Here is a 16413-nt window from a genome sequence, read left to right on the forward strand (position 1 = left end):
TAACATGTATTTCGTATCAATAGTGTATCAGTTACTGCACTTGCTACTAGAGAGAAAGATTTAGGAGACCTCATGCCTGTTTTCCCTATGGAAAGGGAAAGGGAAGGGAAGACAAATATTTCGTAGGCAATTATAAAAATAACCAACATTCGTTTAATAACTCGTACATTTACTAAATTATAGGCACTGTGCTGAGTGCAAGGGGATATAATTGTGAACAAAATAACGGCCGCATGGAGCTTTAAGTGCAATGAAGGAAAACTATAGTCTTGTAAGAGTGTGTAACAGACTTAACAGCTTAGTCAGGAGATGGCTTTCATGATGGGAAGAAGAGACAGGGGAGGAGGATACAGGGTTAGTGTTTGAGGCAGAGACACACGTACAAAGTTTGAAAACAGAATTGTCTCATATAATCCTCAGTGTAGCCTTTAAAATATGTACTACTGGGGCGCCTGGGTGAGTCAGTGGGTTAAGCGCCAGACATCGGCTCGGGTCACGATCTCATGATTCGTGGGTTCAAGCCCCACGTCAGGCTCTGTGCTGACGGCTCAGAGCCTGGCGCCTACTTTGGATTCTGTGTCTCCCTCTCTCTCTGCTCCTCCCCCACTCACGCTTTGTCTCTCAAAAATAAATAAACATTAAAAAATTTTTTTTAAATAGATACTATCATCTTACTAATGATTAGTAAATTGAGGCTTAGAGAGGTTAAATAACCTGACCAAAGTTACCTTTCTGTGAATGTCACTCTTTGTAGGTCTTGATTTGCTGAGTAAATTAGCAAATACCTAGTTCATAGTAGAACAAGGATTCAAGCCCAGTAGGAGATGATATCTAAGTTGAATGAGCAGCAGCTTGTGAGAGATTGATAGTGAAAGGGATGGTATTTGAAGCAGAGAAGATTGCCTATTCAGAAGAAAAGTTTGGCAGGTTTGGGGGAGCTGAAAGTAGTTCAGTGGTGCTGAAGTATAGAATATTGGGGTTGTGTGTTTGAGGTAGTACGGAGGAAATTGTGTAATTGTGGTCAAGGAAGAGGGCTTATGCGTATCGAGGCAAGACCCAGACTGGAAAGGGGGGCGGAGCTCAATCATGAAGAGCCTTTTATGTCTGGGTAAGGAGTTTGGAGTTATCCTATAGGCAATGGGGATCCATTAAGTATTTTAAGCAAAGTGTCAACATGTTCAAATTTATATTCTAGATCACTGTATGAGTGGAAACACCACCAGATGTGATGATGAAATGATAGCCCATTCAACTAATTGTGTACCTTTTTTTTTTTTTTTTCAACGTTTATTTATTTTTGGGACAGAGAGAGACAGAGCATGAATGGGGGAGGGGCAGAGAGAGAGGGAGACACAGAATCGGAAACAGGCTCCAGGCTCTGAGCCATCAGCCCAGAGCCTGACGCGGGGCTCGAACTCACAGACCGCGAGATCGTGACCTGGCTGAAGTCGGACGCTTAACCGACTGCGCCACCCAGGCGCCCCAAATTGTGTACCTTTTAAGGGTGGACATCTCGTCTTTTAAACTCAATGATCAGAATTAAATAATTTTTAAATTTCTTTTTTATTTAATTTTTTTCATGTTTATTTATTTTTGAGAGAGAGAGACAGAGACCGAGACAGAGCATGAGCAGGGGAGGGGCAGAGAGAGAGAGGGAGACACAGAATCCGAAGCAGGCTCCAGGCCCTGAGCTGTCAGCACAGAACCTGATGTGGAGCTCAAACCCGCAGACTGTGAGATCATGACCTGAGCTGAAGTCAGACACTTAACCGACTGAGCCACTCAGGTGTCCCAATAATTTTTACATTTCTTGAGGATGATCTCACGTGTAGTCCTTCCTATTATAGAATTGAAGAATTAAGCTCATAGGCATATAACTGTATTTAACTTTAACTTTTTATGTTACTCTGATTTCCATCCATCCTTCATTAAGAATGAAGTTTTATTTGTGTGTGTGTGTGCTTAAACCACAGAATATATCTTTATTCTGTTTATTTGGTAGACTGTGTTCTCTGCACAGTTATTTAAAAGTGATTCCAGTTAGTCACCACCTGGTTAGCAATGCTCTTACTGGATTTTGGACAAGTATCCCCATCAGCATAGCCTCTGCATTGGTGAGGTATGAGCAGTGGATATTTGGAGTCAGTATATCTTTAGGTACAATTGTGTCTTGCTGACCTGTTGGAATGTTGTAAAGACAGTTTGGCTAGAGATGAAAGCTCAGTATGTCATTGCTGAATTTGTCCTTCAGTTACTTGATCTTTCATTTCACAGCGGATAATGATGGAATGTTGCAAATTGATATGGAAACCCTCCCATGGGAATGAGACCTTTCTTTTTCTTTCGGCCTTCTCCATTTCTTCTCATTACCTGGTTCTAAGCTAAGACTTTGTGCCTTGTTAGTCATGCCATTTTAGCAGAAGAGCATACCTCTTGCAGCCTAAGTTTTCTCACATGTGTTCACAACTACTTTTGTGAGGTGTATGAACTGGTTGTGATTAAGTTGTAGAGTACTAGATACACTGTGTTGTCACTTTTAACTTTCCGAATTATGCCCACTGCCATTTCTAGAATCTAGATTAGTACCCTAATCCAGGAGATCTGAGAGATGGAGCTGGGGGCCTGGAGCCCCCCCTTGGGACCCACTGGTAAAATGTGATAGCAGACGTGGATCAGAAGATTCACAACTGAAGCTACAATATGATAACCGGGAAAGGACAGAGAGAAATTGTAAGAGAACAGCTATCTGAGTTTCTTTGGGGATGGACAGATTACCGTGTATACCTCAGTAGCTCTTACGTTACTGCATTTGTTGTCTTCATGCTGAACTTGAGTCCTAAGAAGAAGTCAAAATAATGTTTGATAAAAGTCACTTCAGAAGCTTCTGAATATGATCAGTACCAAATGGATTTTCAGTGGTAATGATGAATGTAAAAAGTGTTGGTGCACAAAAGTGTGTGTTGGTTATTTGGGAAATTCACTTCATAATACATTTCATTTCTTGTGGGCTGGCTATGAATTATGGGTTTGATACTTAGTCATATAATTGAATGCATCAGTTCAGCAGTTTTGCTTTGGTGAGATCGTCTGCTCTGGGCTTATCATCTGCAGTGTTCTTGTAATTATATTTCAATAGGAACGTATCAATGAGTGTGATGAGAAATGTCTTTCAGTTTTGTCAACTGTTTTAGAGGCAATGGAGCCATGCAAGAATGTGGATGTTCTTCGAGCAGGAGTGTGGTGAGTCCTGTCTTACGCTTTCTTCATGTGGCATTCTCTATCCCTTTTATATCTCCAATCAAAAACCAAGAGGAAAGCTGACCTGCCTTTTTTGGGTGGGGGGAGACTTTGTTGTAGTATAGTCTTCAGTACCTTAGTAAACTTCAAATCCTGACTCTGGATCAGGAAAAGCTAGAAATAATACTTCTTTTAGGGTCTACCATAAAAAAAAAAAAGTGTGGGCAATAGTGAATTCTAAACTGATCTTAAAACACAGTACTGATGTGGGCTGGGGGAGAATTGACATGTGTTCCGCTCATCACGGTTATTTGGGCACCATGGGGAGGTTACGTGTCGCTGACTTGGCCTGAAAAGGGGCTTGAGTTTTATAATTTATAAAATTGCGGCAACTGATGTGTTGTCATAGGTCTGTGAGGATAGTACTTAATTTCCTTTTTCATTGACTGTGCATTGGGATATCTTGTTATAATCTCCTGATGTGATTTGTTTATTCATAATGATAGCAGAATAATGTGAGAGGACAGTGCTGGGCTGGCCCTGCATCTTTAACTACTTACACTCCGCCGTGGGTAGGCACATTATTTTTATGGGCTTCATCTTCCCTGCCTAGAATTAGGAGCAGGACCAAATGACTTCTAAGATAACTTTGGTTTTCAGATACTAGAATTGTGGTGTTTATTGTGTATAATTACAGGATATTAGCCGATCAGCAAGTCTGGAAAATTGAACGTGTCTTCACATTACAAGCTGTGATGAAATGTGTTGGAAAAGACGCACCAATTGCTCTGAAAAGGAAACTGGAGGTAAACACATTTTGGATTTTCTCTAGTGGCAGGATTTGAAAAAAAAAAAAAAATTTCTTACGACCTGCTATCAGTTCCTGAAGTCAGTTTTTTAGGAGGACATTGTTGTGCTTTTGGGTTATAACTTTGCTAAAGTGAAATAATAGATGCAGATTTATATTTTTTGTATATACAAATATATGTATTTAACCTGTGTAGCTATTTGAGTCATTCTGCTCAAACTTTATCCTTTTTACTTAAAGATAAATTTACTTTACTTTGCCACAAGTTGTAAATTAAAGTTTGTTTTCTTTAGATGAAAGCCTTGAGAGAATTAGACAGGTTTTCCGATTTGAATAGCCAGCACATGTTTGAGGCTTTAGCTGCCATGAATCACCGCTCTATTACACTTCTGAATGAGTGCAGTAAGATGGTCATAGGTAAGAGGAATTTTTCTTTCATGATTCTTAGCATCTGACCTACTGTTGAGGACTGTATTTGTTTTGTTTGTCTTAAGATCTTTGCTGTTATACAGACACTATCTGATGATATGATTAGATCTGAATTTTATTTTTGCCTTTGTTTTTTACAAAGTACAGTGCTATTTTTTTTTTTTTCTAAAGAAACAAAAGTATCGAGTGTAGAGTGTCTTGGATGTTACGTTCAAAGCCATGTGGTAATTTTTGTTTGTTTATTTAACTCATTCTTAAAGGTAATATCCATGGGTGTCCTTTTAAAGTATTGATCAACATACTGCAGTCTTGCAGAGACCTCCGATACCGTAATTTAGATCTTTTTAAGGGAATAGCAGATTATGTGGCTACAACTATTGACATCTGGAAGTTAAAACAAGTAAGTTTGTTAGCAGTTTAGAATAAGCCTCAGAAACTTGGGAGAAGCATATCAATTCATTTCCCATTCTGAGTATTTCTCTATCAGCTTTATAGCAGTTAAAAGAGCAAAATATTCCAATGTTGGATTTACTTTTGAAAAATCAGCTCCTTATCATTTATGTCTAGGAGTTACCTGTTAATATACTATTCAATCTTTTGACTATCTTTCTGAAATAAAAATTATATTGTCCAAAGTTTGCTCTTCTATTTGTTTTTCAAAAAAAACCAGTTGTGTGGTACTCTGGATAATTAGGATTATTTCCGTTTCTGCTCTTACTTTTTTAGATTTAGAATAATAAAAATGGGTAATGTGGCAGGCTTATGCATTTGGAAGAATAAAATGCCATTACTTAATGATCATGCCTATTTTCTATTTATGAAAAGTTGTCTTGTTTCCTCCAGAGTAAGAACCTTTAAATTTGGGGGCTGTGTTAGCAATATAAATATCTAGAAACAGCTGGTAAAAATTTCTTTTTGTGACGAAGCAGTGGTAATTGCGTTAGATCACTAGATGCACTTTACCTTGGAGGGTAAAGTATATATTGAGATTGCCATGGAAATTGTCTTTGGAAAGAGAAGCACTAATTGTGAGAAGTTCCAAGAGGGAAATGAGAAGTGGACTGGAAATTTTAATTTAATCATAGTATTTCATCTCTGTTCTCATTTGTACAGCTCAATGTGGAATAGAGAAATTTTTGAGTTCTCTCTTACATGTTCTCTCTTCCTTTTGGATGTAGGAAGTGTCTGGGTTTGGAAGAGGGAATAGTTCAAGATGATTCGGTCATTTTGAAAAACCTCAGAAAAGGTGTATTTAAAGTAGTTTTCATATCTGTTGTATGAAAAACCTATAGGAAATGATTTAGAAATATGGAAACCATTGTATGCTCTGGTTCTCAGCTTATAAAAAGATAGTATTAATATCTGATTCAAGAATTACTGGAACAGATTTTGTGAGGAAGAGAGAACTGTTTCTTTGTGGAGAATATTCTCTTCAGACAGTTCTATTGCTGTTTAAATTTTTTGAGATCTAAAACAATTACTGGTAGCATACTATAATTATTAAAAGTTTTTCCTCAATTCACTCTTTTAAAGGTTCTCTTTCTCCTCATTTTACTTGAAGACCTTGGCTTCCGACATACTGATTTGATGGACTTGTTCATGAAAAAAGTGATAGATGATCCTGCTTCTCTAAACATGAAAAGCATTATCTCTATTCTTCACGTGTATTCTTCTCTCAATCGCTTCTACAAATGCCAGACCCAAGAGTATGTACTTGTTCTTTTTTTTTTTAGTTTGTTTATTGCTGCATAACATACTTCAAGAGAAGATTACATATTATCATAAGCTTAATGGATTGTTACAAGTGAACACATCCATGGTCATTATCTATATCAACAAATAAAACATTAGTATACCTTATTTGAGAAGTTAAACAGAACTTCATTTTATTTTATTTTTGCTGTTCTTTTTTCTTTCTTGCCTTGCTTGTTTCTTTGTTCATTATGACATATTTGTTAATTCAGCACAGGAGTCTTCAATTCAAACTCTCCCAGCTTATTCCCTCAGCTCCTGAGTTCATAGTTCAGTTTTCACCCTGACTATTCAATTGGTCCCAGACTACTGCTTTCTGTAATTTTCATTTTTAACCACAGCCATGCACTTCTGTTAAATACAGCAGCTCCTCAGACGTGCTGGGCTCTTTCATACCTCTGCTTTCCACCCAGAACATCTTTTCTCCCTTTCTAGATCAGATTGGATTCATGAAACCCAAAATGCATATAAAATGTCACTTGCTAGAAGAGTGATTAAAAGCCCGGACTCTGGAGTCTGCTTAGGTTTGAATCTCAGCTCTGCCATTCGTTAGCCACTTAACTGTCAGCAAGTTACTTGTCTGTGCCTCGGTTTCATCATCTATTAAAATGGGGATCAGAAGTGAGAATTATTTCTAATCACATTGGGTTGTTATGAGGATTAAACGAGTTAACCTGTGTTAGGTTCTTAAAGCAGTGCCCGGCACACAGTAATTGTTAGATTACAAAAAAACTTACAGCGTAGGTCACAGGCTGGCAGGAATAAACTAGGGCAGTTCTGAGGGTCTCAGTGGCAAGAGTCACAGGCCATCACTTTGCCATCAGGTAAGTTACTTGACTGCAGCTGCTTTCTGTCCCTGTGGTTTTCCCTCAGGATTCAGATTTCTAAAACAGCAAGTCTGGTTGACTGGGTTTGGGTCACATGCCCGTCACTTTGGAGCACGTAACCCAAGAATCCTTGGCCCACTGAAAAGCAGCTGCCCACTGTACCCTCCATTGTACTGAAAAACTCAGTCTGTGCTGCATTTCCCATGCCTTCCCTACTTGTCCCCATCAGAGCCCTTGTGCTTGTCGTATCTATGAATCTCTGGTGGAGCCCTGACGCAGAGTTGTAATCACTTATCAATAAGCCTGTCTCTGCTTCTCAATTGGAAAGCTCTCTAGAGTGAGACCCAGGTTCTTGTTATTCTGAACTGAGTACAAGACCTGGCACTGAATAGGCATCTAATAAAGGTTTAAAAGTACCCCCAAATTTGGTCTTTCTCTACTCCCACGCTTGTCTTTGACGCTGGCTCCCATGTACCTCCTGCACTTTCTTGACAAACACCGTCAAGCAGTGATAATTAAAACTCCAGAAACAGCTGCACAGATTCCATGGTATTAGGAGAAAAAGCACTGGGTGGTTAGGGAGTTTTTCAGCCTATTGTAAGCATTGCAAGAGACAACTTGGTCGAAATTGTTACATTGTGTTCCCTGTTCTTCTACTCCCCTTAAGGAGACAGGGCGTGGATATCCAGAGGAAGGAAGTAAATGGTAGGTACCAAATGAACACTCTCCGGAAGAGAGAGAAAGGATGCTGGGGTCTTAGGCTGTAGCGGCAGAGATTTTTTTTTTTTAATTTTTTTTTTTCAACGTTTATTTATTTTTGGGACAGAGAGAGACAGAGCATGAACGGGCGAGGGGCAGAGAGAGAGGGAGACACAGAATCGGAAACAGGCTCCAGGCTCTGAGCCATCAGCCCAGAGCCCGACGCGGGGCTCGAACTCACGGAGCGCGAGATCGTGACCTGGCTGAAGTCGGACGCTTAACTGACTGCGCCACCCAGGCGCCCCTGTAGCGGCAGAGATTTTAAAAGCAGGCCAGCTCAGAGCATTTGGGAAATAAGTTGACTGGAAGAGAGCGGTAGAAGATTTGGCTGAGCATATTGTATATCCACATGTTGTACGTTAATCATTTTGTTTATGTGATGGCCTCTGGGAGACAGGGTGTGTTAAATCCAGAATATGTTCCTGGGTTTGAAACCCAAGGAAGAAAACATTGTAACGGTAAAGCTGTCCTTTCAGTCCTTTGGTTTCTTCTTGACCTGTACTTACCACCCTGTAAATAATCCCAGATTTGCATCTCTGGTCCTTAGTGTGCCTCTGGACTCCAGGACTTCTGTGGTTTGCATGTGGTCACCATGTATCTTCTTCCTCTTCTTTTTCTTTCTTTTCTTCCTCCTCTTCCCCCCCTCCTCTTCCTCCTCCAGCAGTTATTTACTGTTTACTAAATACTATGTGAAGTGATGTTTTAAACCACTTTATTGAGGTCTGATTAACATGTAAAAAACTACATGTTTAATGCACCAACTTGGTGAGTTTTTAACTCATTATTCTTGATTCTTTTCTACTAACCTTCTCTTCCTCATGTCTTCCTCATCTAAATTTGTTTATTTAGTCAGAAAACGTATACTAAGCACGTGGCTACTTAGGACAAAGATGAATGAGACACATCCTTTTTTTTTTTTTTTAAGATTTTATTTTTAAGTACTCTCTATATACAACGTGGGACTTGAACTCATAACCATAAGGTCAAGAGTCCCATGCCCTTCCCACCGAGCCAGCCAGGCGCCCCAAGACAAAATCCTTTTTTGCCAGGATTCTATGTAATGGGTAAGGTAGATTTTGGCAATCGAATACAGCATAGAAATTGGAGTGAGAGAATTTTATGCAGGATAAATGGCAATAGAGGAAGACTGTGCCAGGACACTAGCCAGCCTGGTGACCTGGAGGTTCAGGATGAATGCCAAGCAGTGCTGCCTGGAGAGGTGGTTCCCAAGCAGATCTTAAAAGATGGAGCAGTAGGAGGTAACCATAGGAAGATAAGCAGGAAGGAAGATTCTGAGCAGAAAGGACTCCATATTCAGTCTGGGAGGAAAGAAACAGCAGAGCATGTGCAGGGAAGGACGCGCAGTTGGGTGCTGCTAAAACACGAGGAACGGCAGGAATGGGATGAGAAGATTCGAGAGGTGATCAGCACCCAGTCTCCAGAAGCGGTCATCTGCAGCCCGCCCTTTCTCGCCTCACTGCCTTCTCTGAGATCTTTCCCCTTCTTCCCATCCCATTGTAACTCCCACAGTCCTGCTCAGCCTGCCCTGGCCTCCACTGTCTCCCTCACCCCCTCCTGCTGCCCCTGGGACCTACCAGCTGATCTGAGACTTTTTCCTCTACAGGCTCACTGTGCAAAGGGCTCGCTCACGGGCGCGCTTGCCTTCGCTCCGCAGCGTGGCCCCACCAGCTCCTTACAATAGCACAGATAGCACGCACTCTCAGGGGTCCATTTCTTTGCTCAGTTTCAAATGATCTTCCCTTCTCCTGTCTTTTCCACTTGTTGAAATTCTCCTTAGCCCCAAAGCTCTGTCTACTTACTTTGCTGTGTGCTATCTCAGTACTTTGCATGTCCCATAATGATAGATAGCTTCTGTCTAAGATTCTGACGGACCTGGGTTCAGAACCTGCCTGTGCTATTTATCACCAGTGTCACCCTGGGCAAGTGACCTCTCCTACTGTGCTCTTTCCTCTCTTCATGCATGTTTACCTGCTTTGTTACACTGTATAACACTGGTTCTGGGTGGTAGGATTAGGCTTGCAGTTCTTTTACTTTTAACTCAGAATATTGGTAGCTGGAGAATCTACACTGGTGTTTCAGGCCTTACAGACATACTCATCGTACAAATCCAGTATCATGGTTAAAAGGCTCTGGAGCCTGACAACTTGGGTTCCAACACTGTCTCTGCTACTTCCTGGCTGTTTTTTCTTGGACAAGTTCTTCAACCTCATTGAACCTGTTTACTTGTCTTTTCTTAAGAGGATAATAAGAATACCTACTCCATAAAGCTTTAGTAGTGATTAAATGGGTTAAAGCCTAGGAAGTATTTGCTCTGTGTAAGACATATGACAGTAGTTCCCTAGCATTTATTGAGAATCTATATTTATTATGAGGTAGCCACCTGACCTGAGGGACATGTGAATACTTCCTGCCAGTCTGATTTTCTTACTTCCTTCCTTTGGACTCCTTAAAGCCATCGGTTCTCTGGCACCTAACTCGCCTCACCGTGACCTGGTGTTCTGTTCATGTTTGAAAGCTGACTTTTCTTTGTTCCCCTGAAGGTTCCAGGAAGCTATGGCTCGTTCTCTGACTGGTTACCTTCACCACATCTCTTCTGAAAACCTCTTGAAAGCTGTGTCTTCATTTTGCTTGATGAACCATTTTCCCCTGGCCCTTATTAATCAGCTTCTCCAAAAGGACATCATCAATGAGCTGCTGACATCAGGTATGGCGTCGGTGTACAATGGTGACTAAAATAAGGCAATACCCTGGCTGCCTTGTGATTCCGAATGGGGTCATAGGTGGAGCAGATGCTACTGAGGACAGAACCACAAATGATGAAGTTGAAGGCCAATGCTTTAAACCAGCAAACCAGCCTCCGTTAATGACAGATCCCAGATACAGAAGGCAAGGATAAGAAACACATCATCGTTGTTCCTTTTTTTTTTAATTTTTTTTTCTTAATTTTTTTTTTTATTTTTTTATTTATTTTTGAGAGAGAGAGAGACAGAGCATGAGCAGGGAAGGGGCAGAGAGACAGGGAGACACAGAATCGGAAGCAGGCTCCAGGCTCTGAGCCATCAGCACAGAGCCCAATGCGGGGCTCAAACTCACAGACCGTGAGATCATGACCTGAGCCGAAGTCGGACGTTCAACCAACTGAACCACCCAGGCGCCCCCTTTGTTCCTTTTATTTACGCTGTCTGCACCTGTACAAAGGCCGAGTGTTCAAGGTGTTCTCTATGCCTTGATCGGAGATGTTTGTAATTCCCAATCCTTAGGTGTCACTTTTGAAGCCAAGTTCAGTCAGCTTCTGCAGCTCTAAACACTTTGTCACTCGTGGCCTACAACGAGGATACACCCCCTAGGTCAAGCAATCAAATAGTTCCCAAAGTAGTGAATTTATTTACTCTTGAAACGAAATTAATTGTTGACTTTTGGTCTTTTATATTAAGCAAAGAAAAGCAATATCTGGCCGGATGTACAAAATTTGATCATGTGTCTGAGAACAGAGAAGTTTAAATTCTTTGAAAAAACAATGTTAGGAAATTCTGAAGTTGAATTGTGAAGGAGGAACACCACGTGCTGATTTTTTTAAGCGGTTACTGTTGGGGAAGCAGCCTTGAACCCAGGAAACCTGGATTCTAGTCCCGACTTTGCCTTTCGGTAATCATCAGGCACTTGAACATTCCTGGGCATTCCCTCATCACTCAGTGAAGAGTTTAGACTAAATCACCTTGAGAGAGATTTTAAACTGTAAGAGGTCATCAAATATGGGGCACTGATCTAGACTCTGGGAACTAGGGAGACACAAAGACTCCTCTCGATAGGAAACAAATAATCAGAAACATATGTACGTGAATCAAATGTCTTAACTCTGGCACTAGTGTTTTTTGGTAACTAAATATTTTTTCTTAACTCTAGATTTTCTTTCTCTTTTTTTTAGGTGACATAGAGAGGAACGTTCACAAGCTTCGTATTTTGGCCGCTTGCCTAAAACTTGATACTTCTTGTCCCAAGGCCGTAGACTTAGCGCTGCCGCCGCTGCCTTCCACACCGCTATCTCCAAACGGGAAGGTGGCAGACGCACTAAGTAGCCTTCTGGGAGAAGGATACTTCTTAAGAAATGTACAGTTGCCACATAATTACCATATCGGTATGGGGCTTTATGAGATTTTCCTCTATCGTATTTTGTTTATTTTCCTTTATTTTGGACAAAGATGGGTTTTCCGCAGCAGGTTAGTGCGGCGTTGGCCCCAGACTGAGATGCCTGATTTGGGCTCTTGCTCTGTGCGTACTCGTGCTGCGTTTTCGGGCCCTCCCCAGCCCCCGGCCCCTTGTCCGTGAAGCGGCAATAAACGTGGTGCCCACCTCCTAGGGTTCCTGTGGTGAATAAATGAGATTATACGTGTGAAATCCAGACTAGAGTCTGGCACGTGGTAAGCTCAACATAGTTTTTGTCTGATGCCGTTATCATTAGTAGTGGTAGTATACATTTTGAAACAGAAAATCACTTTGAGCAATGTTTGAAAAATTAATTCTTTTCTTTCAGATTTTGAAGTCAGAATGGATATTAACAGGAGTCAAGTGCTTCCATTTTCCCATATGGATGCGGTAACTTCTGCTGCAGATATTCAAAGGTTGCTTGCATATGTTCATTTAAATCTTAATTCTCAAAGACTTCATAATAAGTAGCAGTAACAATACTAAGACCTTATATTTGTGTAGAACTTATAATGTACCAAGAGACTTCTCATCCATTAATCTACTCCTTAGGTGTAAATGTGGACATTGATTAAAGACAGTGGACTGGAGTTGAGCTGTTAAATAGGCAGTGTGTGTGTGTGTGTGTGTGTGTGTGTGTGTGTGTGTGTTTTTAATAGAAGTTTTTAAAAATCAGGTTTTAAAGCCGAATACTACAATAAAACAATGTCAACATAATTGAAACTATCAGTGCAATATAAACTTTTGACAAGATAGTGTAATAGTCATCATAAAAAATGAAGGCATCTATGAAAATTAAATACCCAGTAAATATTTTGTGCTACCACCAGGATCTTTCCAAAGATAGAGAAACTTTAGCTTTTTAATGAAGTTGTATTGTGTATGGGTCAGACTGTATTGAAGTTAATCATAAGCCGTTTCCTTGACTCGCATACTACAAACCGTGTGTCTCTGGAGAATTGTGATACTGTGCCCCAGAGGATGTCCTGCCGAGCCAGTGAAGCAGGTGCTTCTGGTCATGTTGCGACACCCTGTGTTCGGTCAGCCTTCGTACAAAGGCTCTGCTAGGCCCTGCGGGGTGCACGAAGTAGAGGCAGACGTGGATCCCGACCCCAAGGAACCTGTCTCTCGATTGCTTTATAGGACATGCACGTAAATACAGTAGGGAGAGGTATAGAAACAGATCTGTAGGTGTTCAGACTCTTAACCTGCTCATCCCTCTCCAGTCTCATACGACTCTTTAACTTTACCCTTTTCTGAATCCATCTAGCTTGTTCCTTGTCCATCTGTTTCACTGTGATCTTCCCTGTACTGTCACCCATCTCCCCTGAAGGAATAGCTTTCTCTGTGACCTCTGTGAAAGCTAATTGTTCTTTTTCAGGTACTCCATTGCTCTGGCCTAATAATATACAAGCTTTCAGCCTAAAGTCCTGAGGAGAAGTAAGGAATGTGAGCATTCCTTTAAAAGATAAAATTTTTCTTATGTTATCTCAGATAACAGCCAAAGTATAACAGAAGAGAGAAAGGATACAAATGTCTTATTTTCCCCCCAGCCAACTTAATCTTTCCAAAAGGCCAAGAACAATGAAAAAACAAATTACGCCTTCCATATTTTGTTACACATACAGATTTTATCTTTTTAACAGTTTGGCCTTTCTCTTAGCTCTTCCTGTTTTGTATTTGGTCTCTCTGATTTTCAGATGCTGCTCTCTCTGGACCATGTGTATACAAGGAGAACATTTGCCATTTCGTTTTTCTACATCAGTACTTCTAGCAGCATAAATAATTATATTCGGGTCAGAGATTGAACACTGCACAGAAAAGCCTTGAAATGCTTTCCTATCTGGATATTTTCCTCATCAAGAATGTAGCCATCCTTGAAGGTGGTTGAGGGATAGCTGCGTAAAGCATTATTGCAAGCTTTTGGTTTCTAAAGCAGCCTTCACGTGCTGGAGTGTTTGTAAAGGCCGAGTAACAAGGAGGTGGAGGACGGGAGGGGCAGTGGGGAACGGTGAGGCCTATGGTTGGCAGAGAGCTCAGCCATGAAATCCGCAAAGAACAGGAGCACAGCAGATTGTACGTGCAATCTCATTAATAACGGGTCTCCTTTTGTGCATTTTTGTCTTCAGAGTAGCTGTGCTGTGTGTTCCTAGATCTACTTACTGTTTGGATTTAACCCACCCCAGAGGATTCCTTGCTATGAAAATGCGGCATTTGAAAGTAATGGGTTTTCATGTAATCTTGGTAAGAAGAAAATGCACACGAGATACTCTTCAGTGACTGATGTCTGTTCTGCTGGGGATGTTGTGGTTGAGGGTGGTCACAAGGACTCTAGGGGAATCGTCAGCAGTATTGCAGTAATTCTTTGGAAAAGAACATTTCTGTATGTGATTTGGTTTTTACTCAGCTGATAGCTGTCATCTACTAGGAGTTTTATAAATGCTACATTTGGCCAACTTTAATCCTTTTTGGTAAGAGGAAAAATTTCTTATTTAAGACCCATGACATCATATTCATTTCGCAGAGTTCCTTAAGGGAAAGAAAGATGAGAATTTAAGCTTTGTTTCATGGGCTGCTGTGAGGCTTCTGTAGGAAGTATGTCTCCAGGAAAAGCTAGCTGCTTGTAAGAGGGGAGCTCACATCTCATCTTGATTCCAACTCCACAGCTTTGCGTGACCAGCCTTTCCAGATGTCTCTGTATGGAGCAAGAACCTTGTGAATGAGTTTATATGTATGTTAGCATTGGGATCTGTCTAATTGCCACTCATTTGGTCCTGCATATTATGTGAAATGTAAACATTCACATTTACGTTATGATACTTTCCTATCCAAAAATGGATTACATGTATATTACTGAGGTTAAGATGCCACATTTCTCTTAATGGGCTACTGTTTAAGCTTTTTCCCCATAAGGGATATTTTATGTATTCTAAGGAAGATTATCCCAAGAAAGGGATTTTTTCACCCTTTAGAGGACCTTAGTTTTTTAAATGTTTATTTATTTTTGAGAGGGGGGTGCAGAGAGAGAGGGAGACAGACAATCCCAAGCAGGGCCCCCGACATGGGGCTCTATCCCACAAACCATGAGATCATGACTTGAGCCTAAATCCAGAGTTGGATGCTTAACCATTTGGGCCACCCACGTGCCCCAGAGACCTTTAAACTTTTTAGAATTTTCACTGATAGAGCTTTCTTCAACCCTACCTAGCACATTCTCTTACTAACCCTTTAAAATATGAGTAATCATAAGATAGCACTTGCTTTAAAATTTTTTCTTGTTAATGTTTTTATTTATTTTTGAGAGAGACAGAGACAGAATGCGAGTGGGTTAGGGGCAGAGAGAGAGGGAGACACAGAATCCAAAGCAGGCTCCAGGCTCTGAGCTGTCAGCACAGTGCCCGACGCGGGGCTTGAACTCACGAGCTGTGAGATCATGACCTGAGCTGAAGTTGGACTCTCAATGGACTGAGCCAATGGACCCATTGAGCACTCAATGGACTGCTTTTGAAGAGCAGTTGGCTTGATATCACGTTGATATGCTTGGATCTCGAAACTAGCTTTTATTTTACGTGTTGTCTTCTTGCAAACTGATTATTTTCTCCTTTCTTTGGTAAGGTCCATAACTGGGAGATAGAAAGACTGCAGATGAAGGATGTAGTCACGTTTTTGAAGACTGAACTCTATTCAGCTGAAGCCTTTCCTACTGCTGGTGTAAATCTGCAAAGCACGTGTTAAAATGGAAGCCGCCTTTTCATATTGGGAGACGTAAATTTGTAAAATAACTTTAATAAAGACTGCAATTCAGTTGTCATTGGAATCTACCTGACTAGTCACTATAACAAAAAGTATCACTTCAGTTCACTGTTAAAATTAATTTGAAGAGTGGGAGAGTGTTGTTATTGGCATTTTAGAAGGTGCTAAGAAAACTCCAGGGGGGTCACTTTTCCAACCCAACCTGTTTCCTCCAGTGCACAGATATGTGACCGATTCATGAGGTTTTATTTTGGTTTGTGAGCTTTGATGCATTGAACACTGGCTTCTTAGTTGTGAAGGGCAGCAGCTAAGGTGGCACGGGCAGTCCTTGCGTTCGAGACCTGCATATTTGCACTCTTACTGCATACACTGTTCTAGAATTCAGGCACGGACTGCCTTTTTCGTGGCCATTGGACCCGGTGCTCAAATCACAGAATTTAAGAAATGATGCGACAAATGCCTGCAGGCCAGGCGTCTGCTTTTGTGACAGGCATTCTAGGTGGAAGTGGCTCATGAGCCACACTAAGAACTGCACAGCAAAGATAGTACAGACATGGCAACGAGTCCAAATTTATTAAAACTGCTAGGCTGTGGGTTGCTGACATGTAACTGTTGTTGCCATTA

General features: G+C 41.0%; 1 protein-coding gene across 1 annotated transcript in view; it reads left to right on the forward strand.

The window, feature by feature from the left end:
* The window catches only part of FASTKD2 (FAST kinase domains 2), an 18189-nt gene extending 2342 nt beyond the window's left edge, over positions 1-15847 (forward strand). Inside the window, exons 3-12 of the mRNA XM_025912484.2 lie at positions 3137-3240; positions 3935-4043; positions 4339-4462; positions 4735-4874; positions 6008-6180; positions 10374-10537; positions 11759-11968; positions 12365-12452; positions 14166-14280; positions 15652-15847. Of these exons, the coding sequence (XP_025768269.2) occupies positions 3137-3240; positions 3935-4043; positions 4339-4462; positions 4735-4874; positions 6008-6180; positions 10374-10537; positions 11759-11968; positions 12365-12452; positions 14166-14280; positions 15652-15771 (1347 nt within the window). The 3' untranslated portion in view covers positions 15772-15847. The remainder of the gene's footprint in view (positions 1-3136; positions 3241-3934; positions 4044-4338; positions 4463-4734; positions 4875-6007; positions 6181-10373; positions 10538-11758; positions 11969-12364; positions 12453-14165; positions 14281-15651) is intronic.
* The last annotated feature ends 566 nt before the right edge of the window (positions 15848-16413 follow it).

Source organism: Puma concolor, chromosome C1, assembly GCF_028749965.1.
Source record: "Puma concolor isolate L17-30 chromosome C1, mPumCon1.1.hap2, whole genome shotgun sequence".
Taxonomy (NCBI): domain Eukaryota; kingdom Metazoa; phylum Chordata; class Mammalia; order Carnivora; family Felidae; genus Puma; species Puma concolor.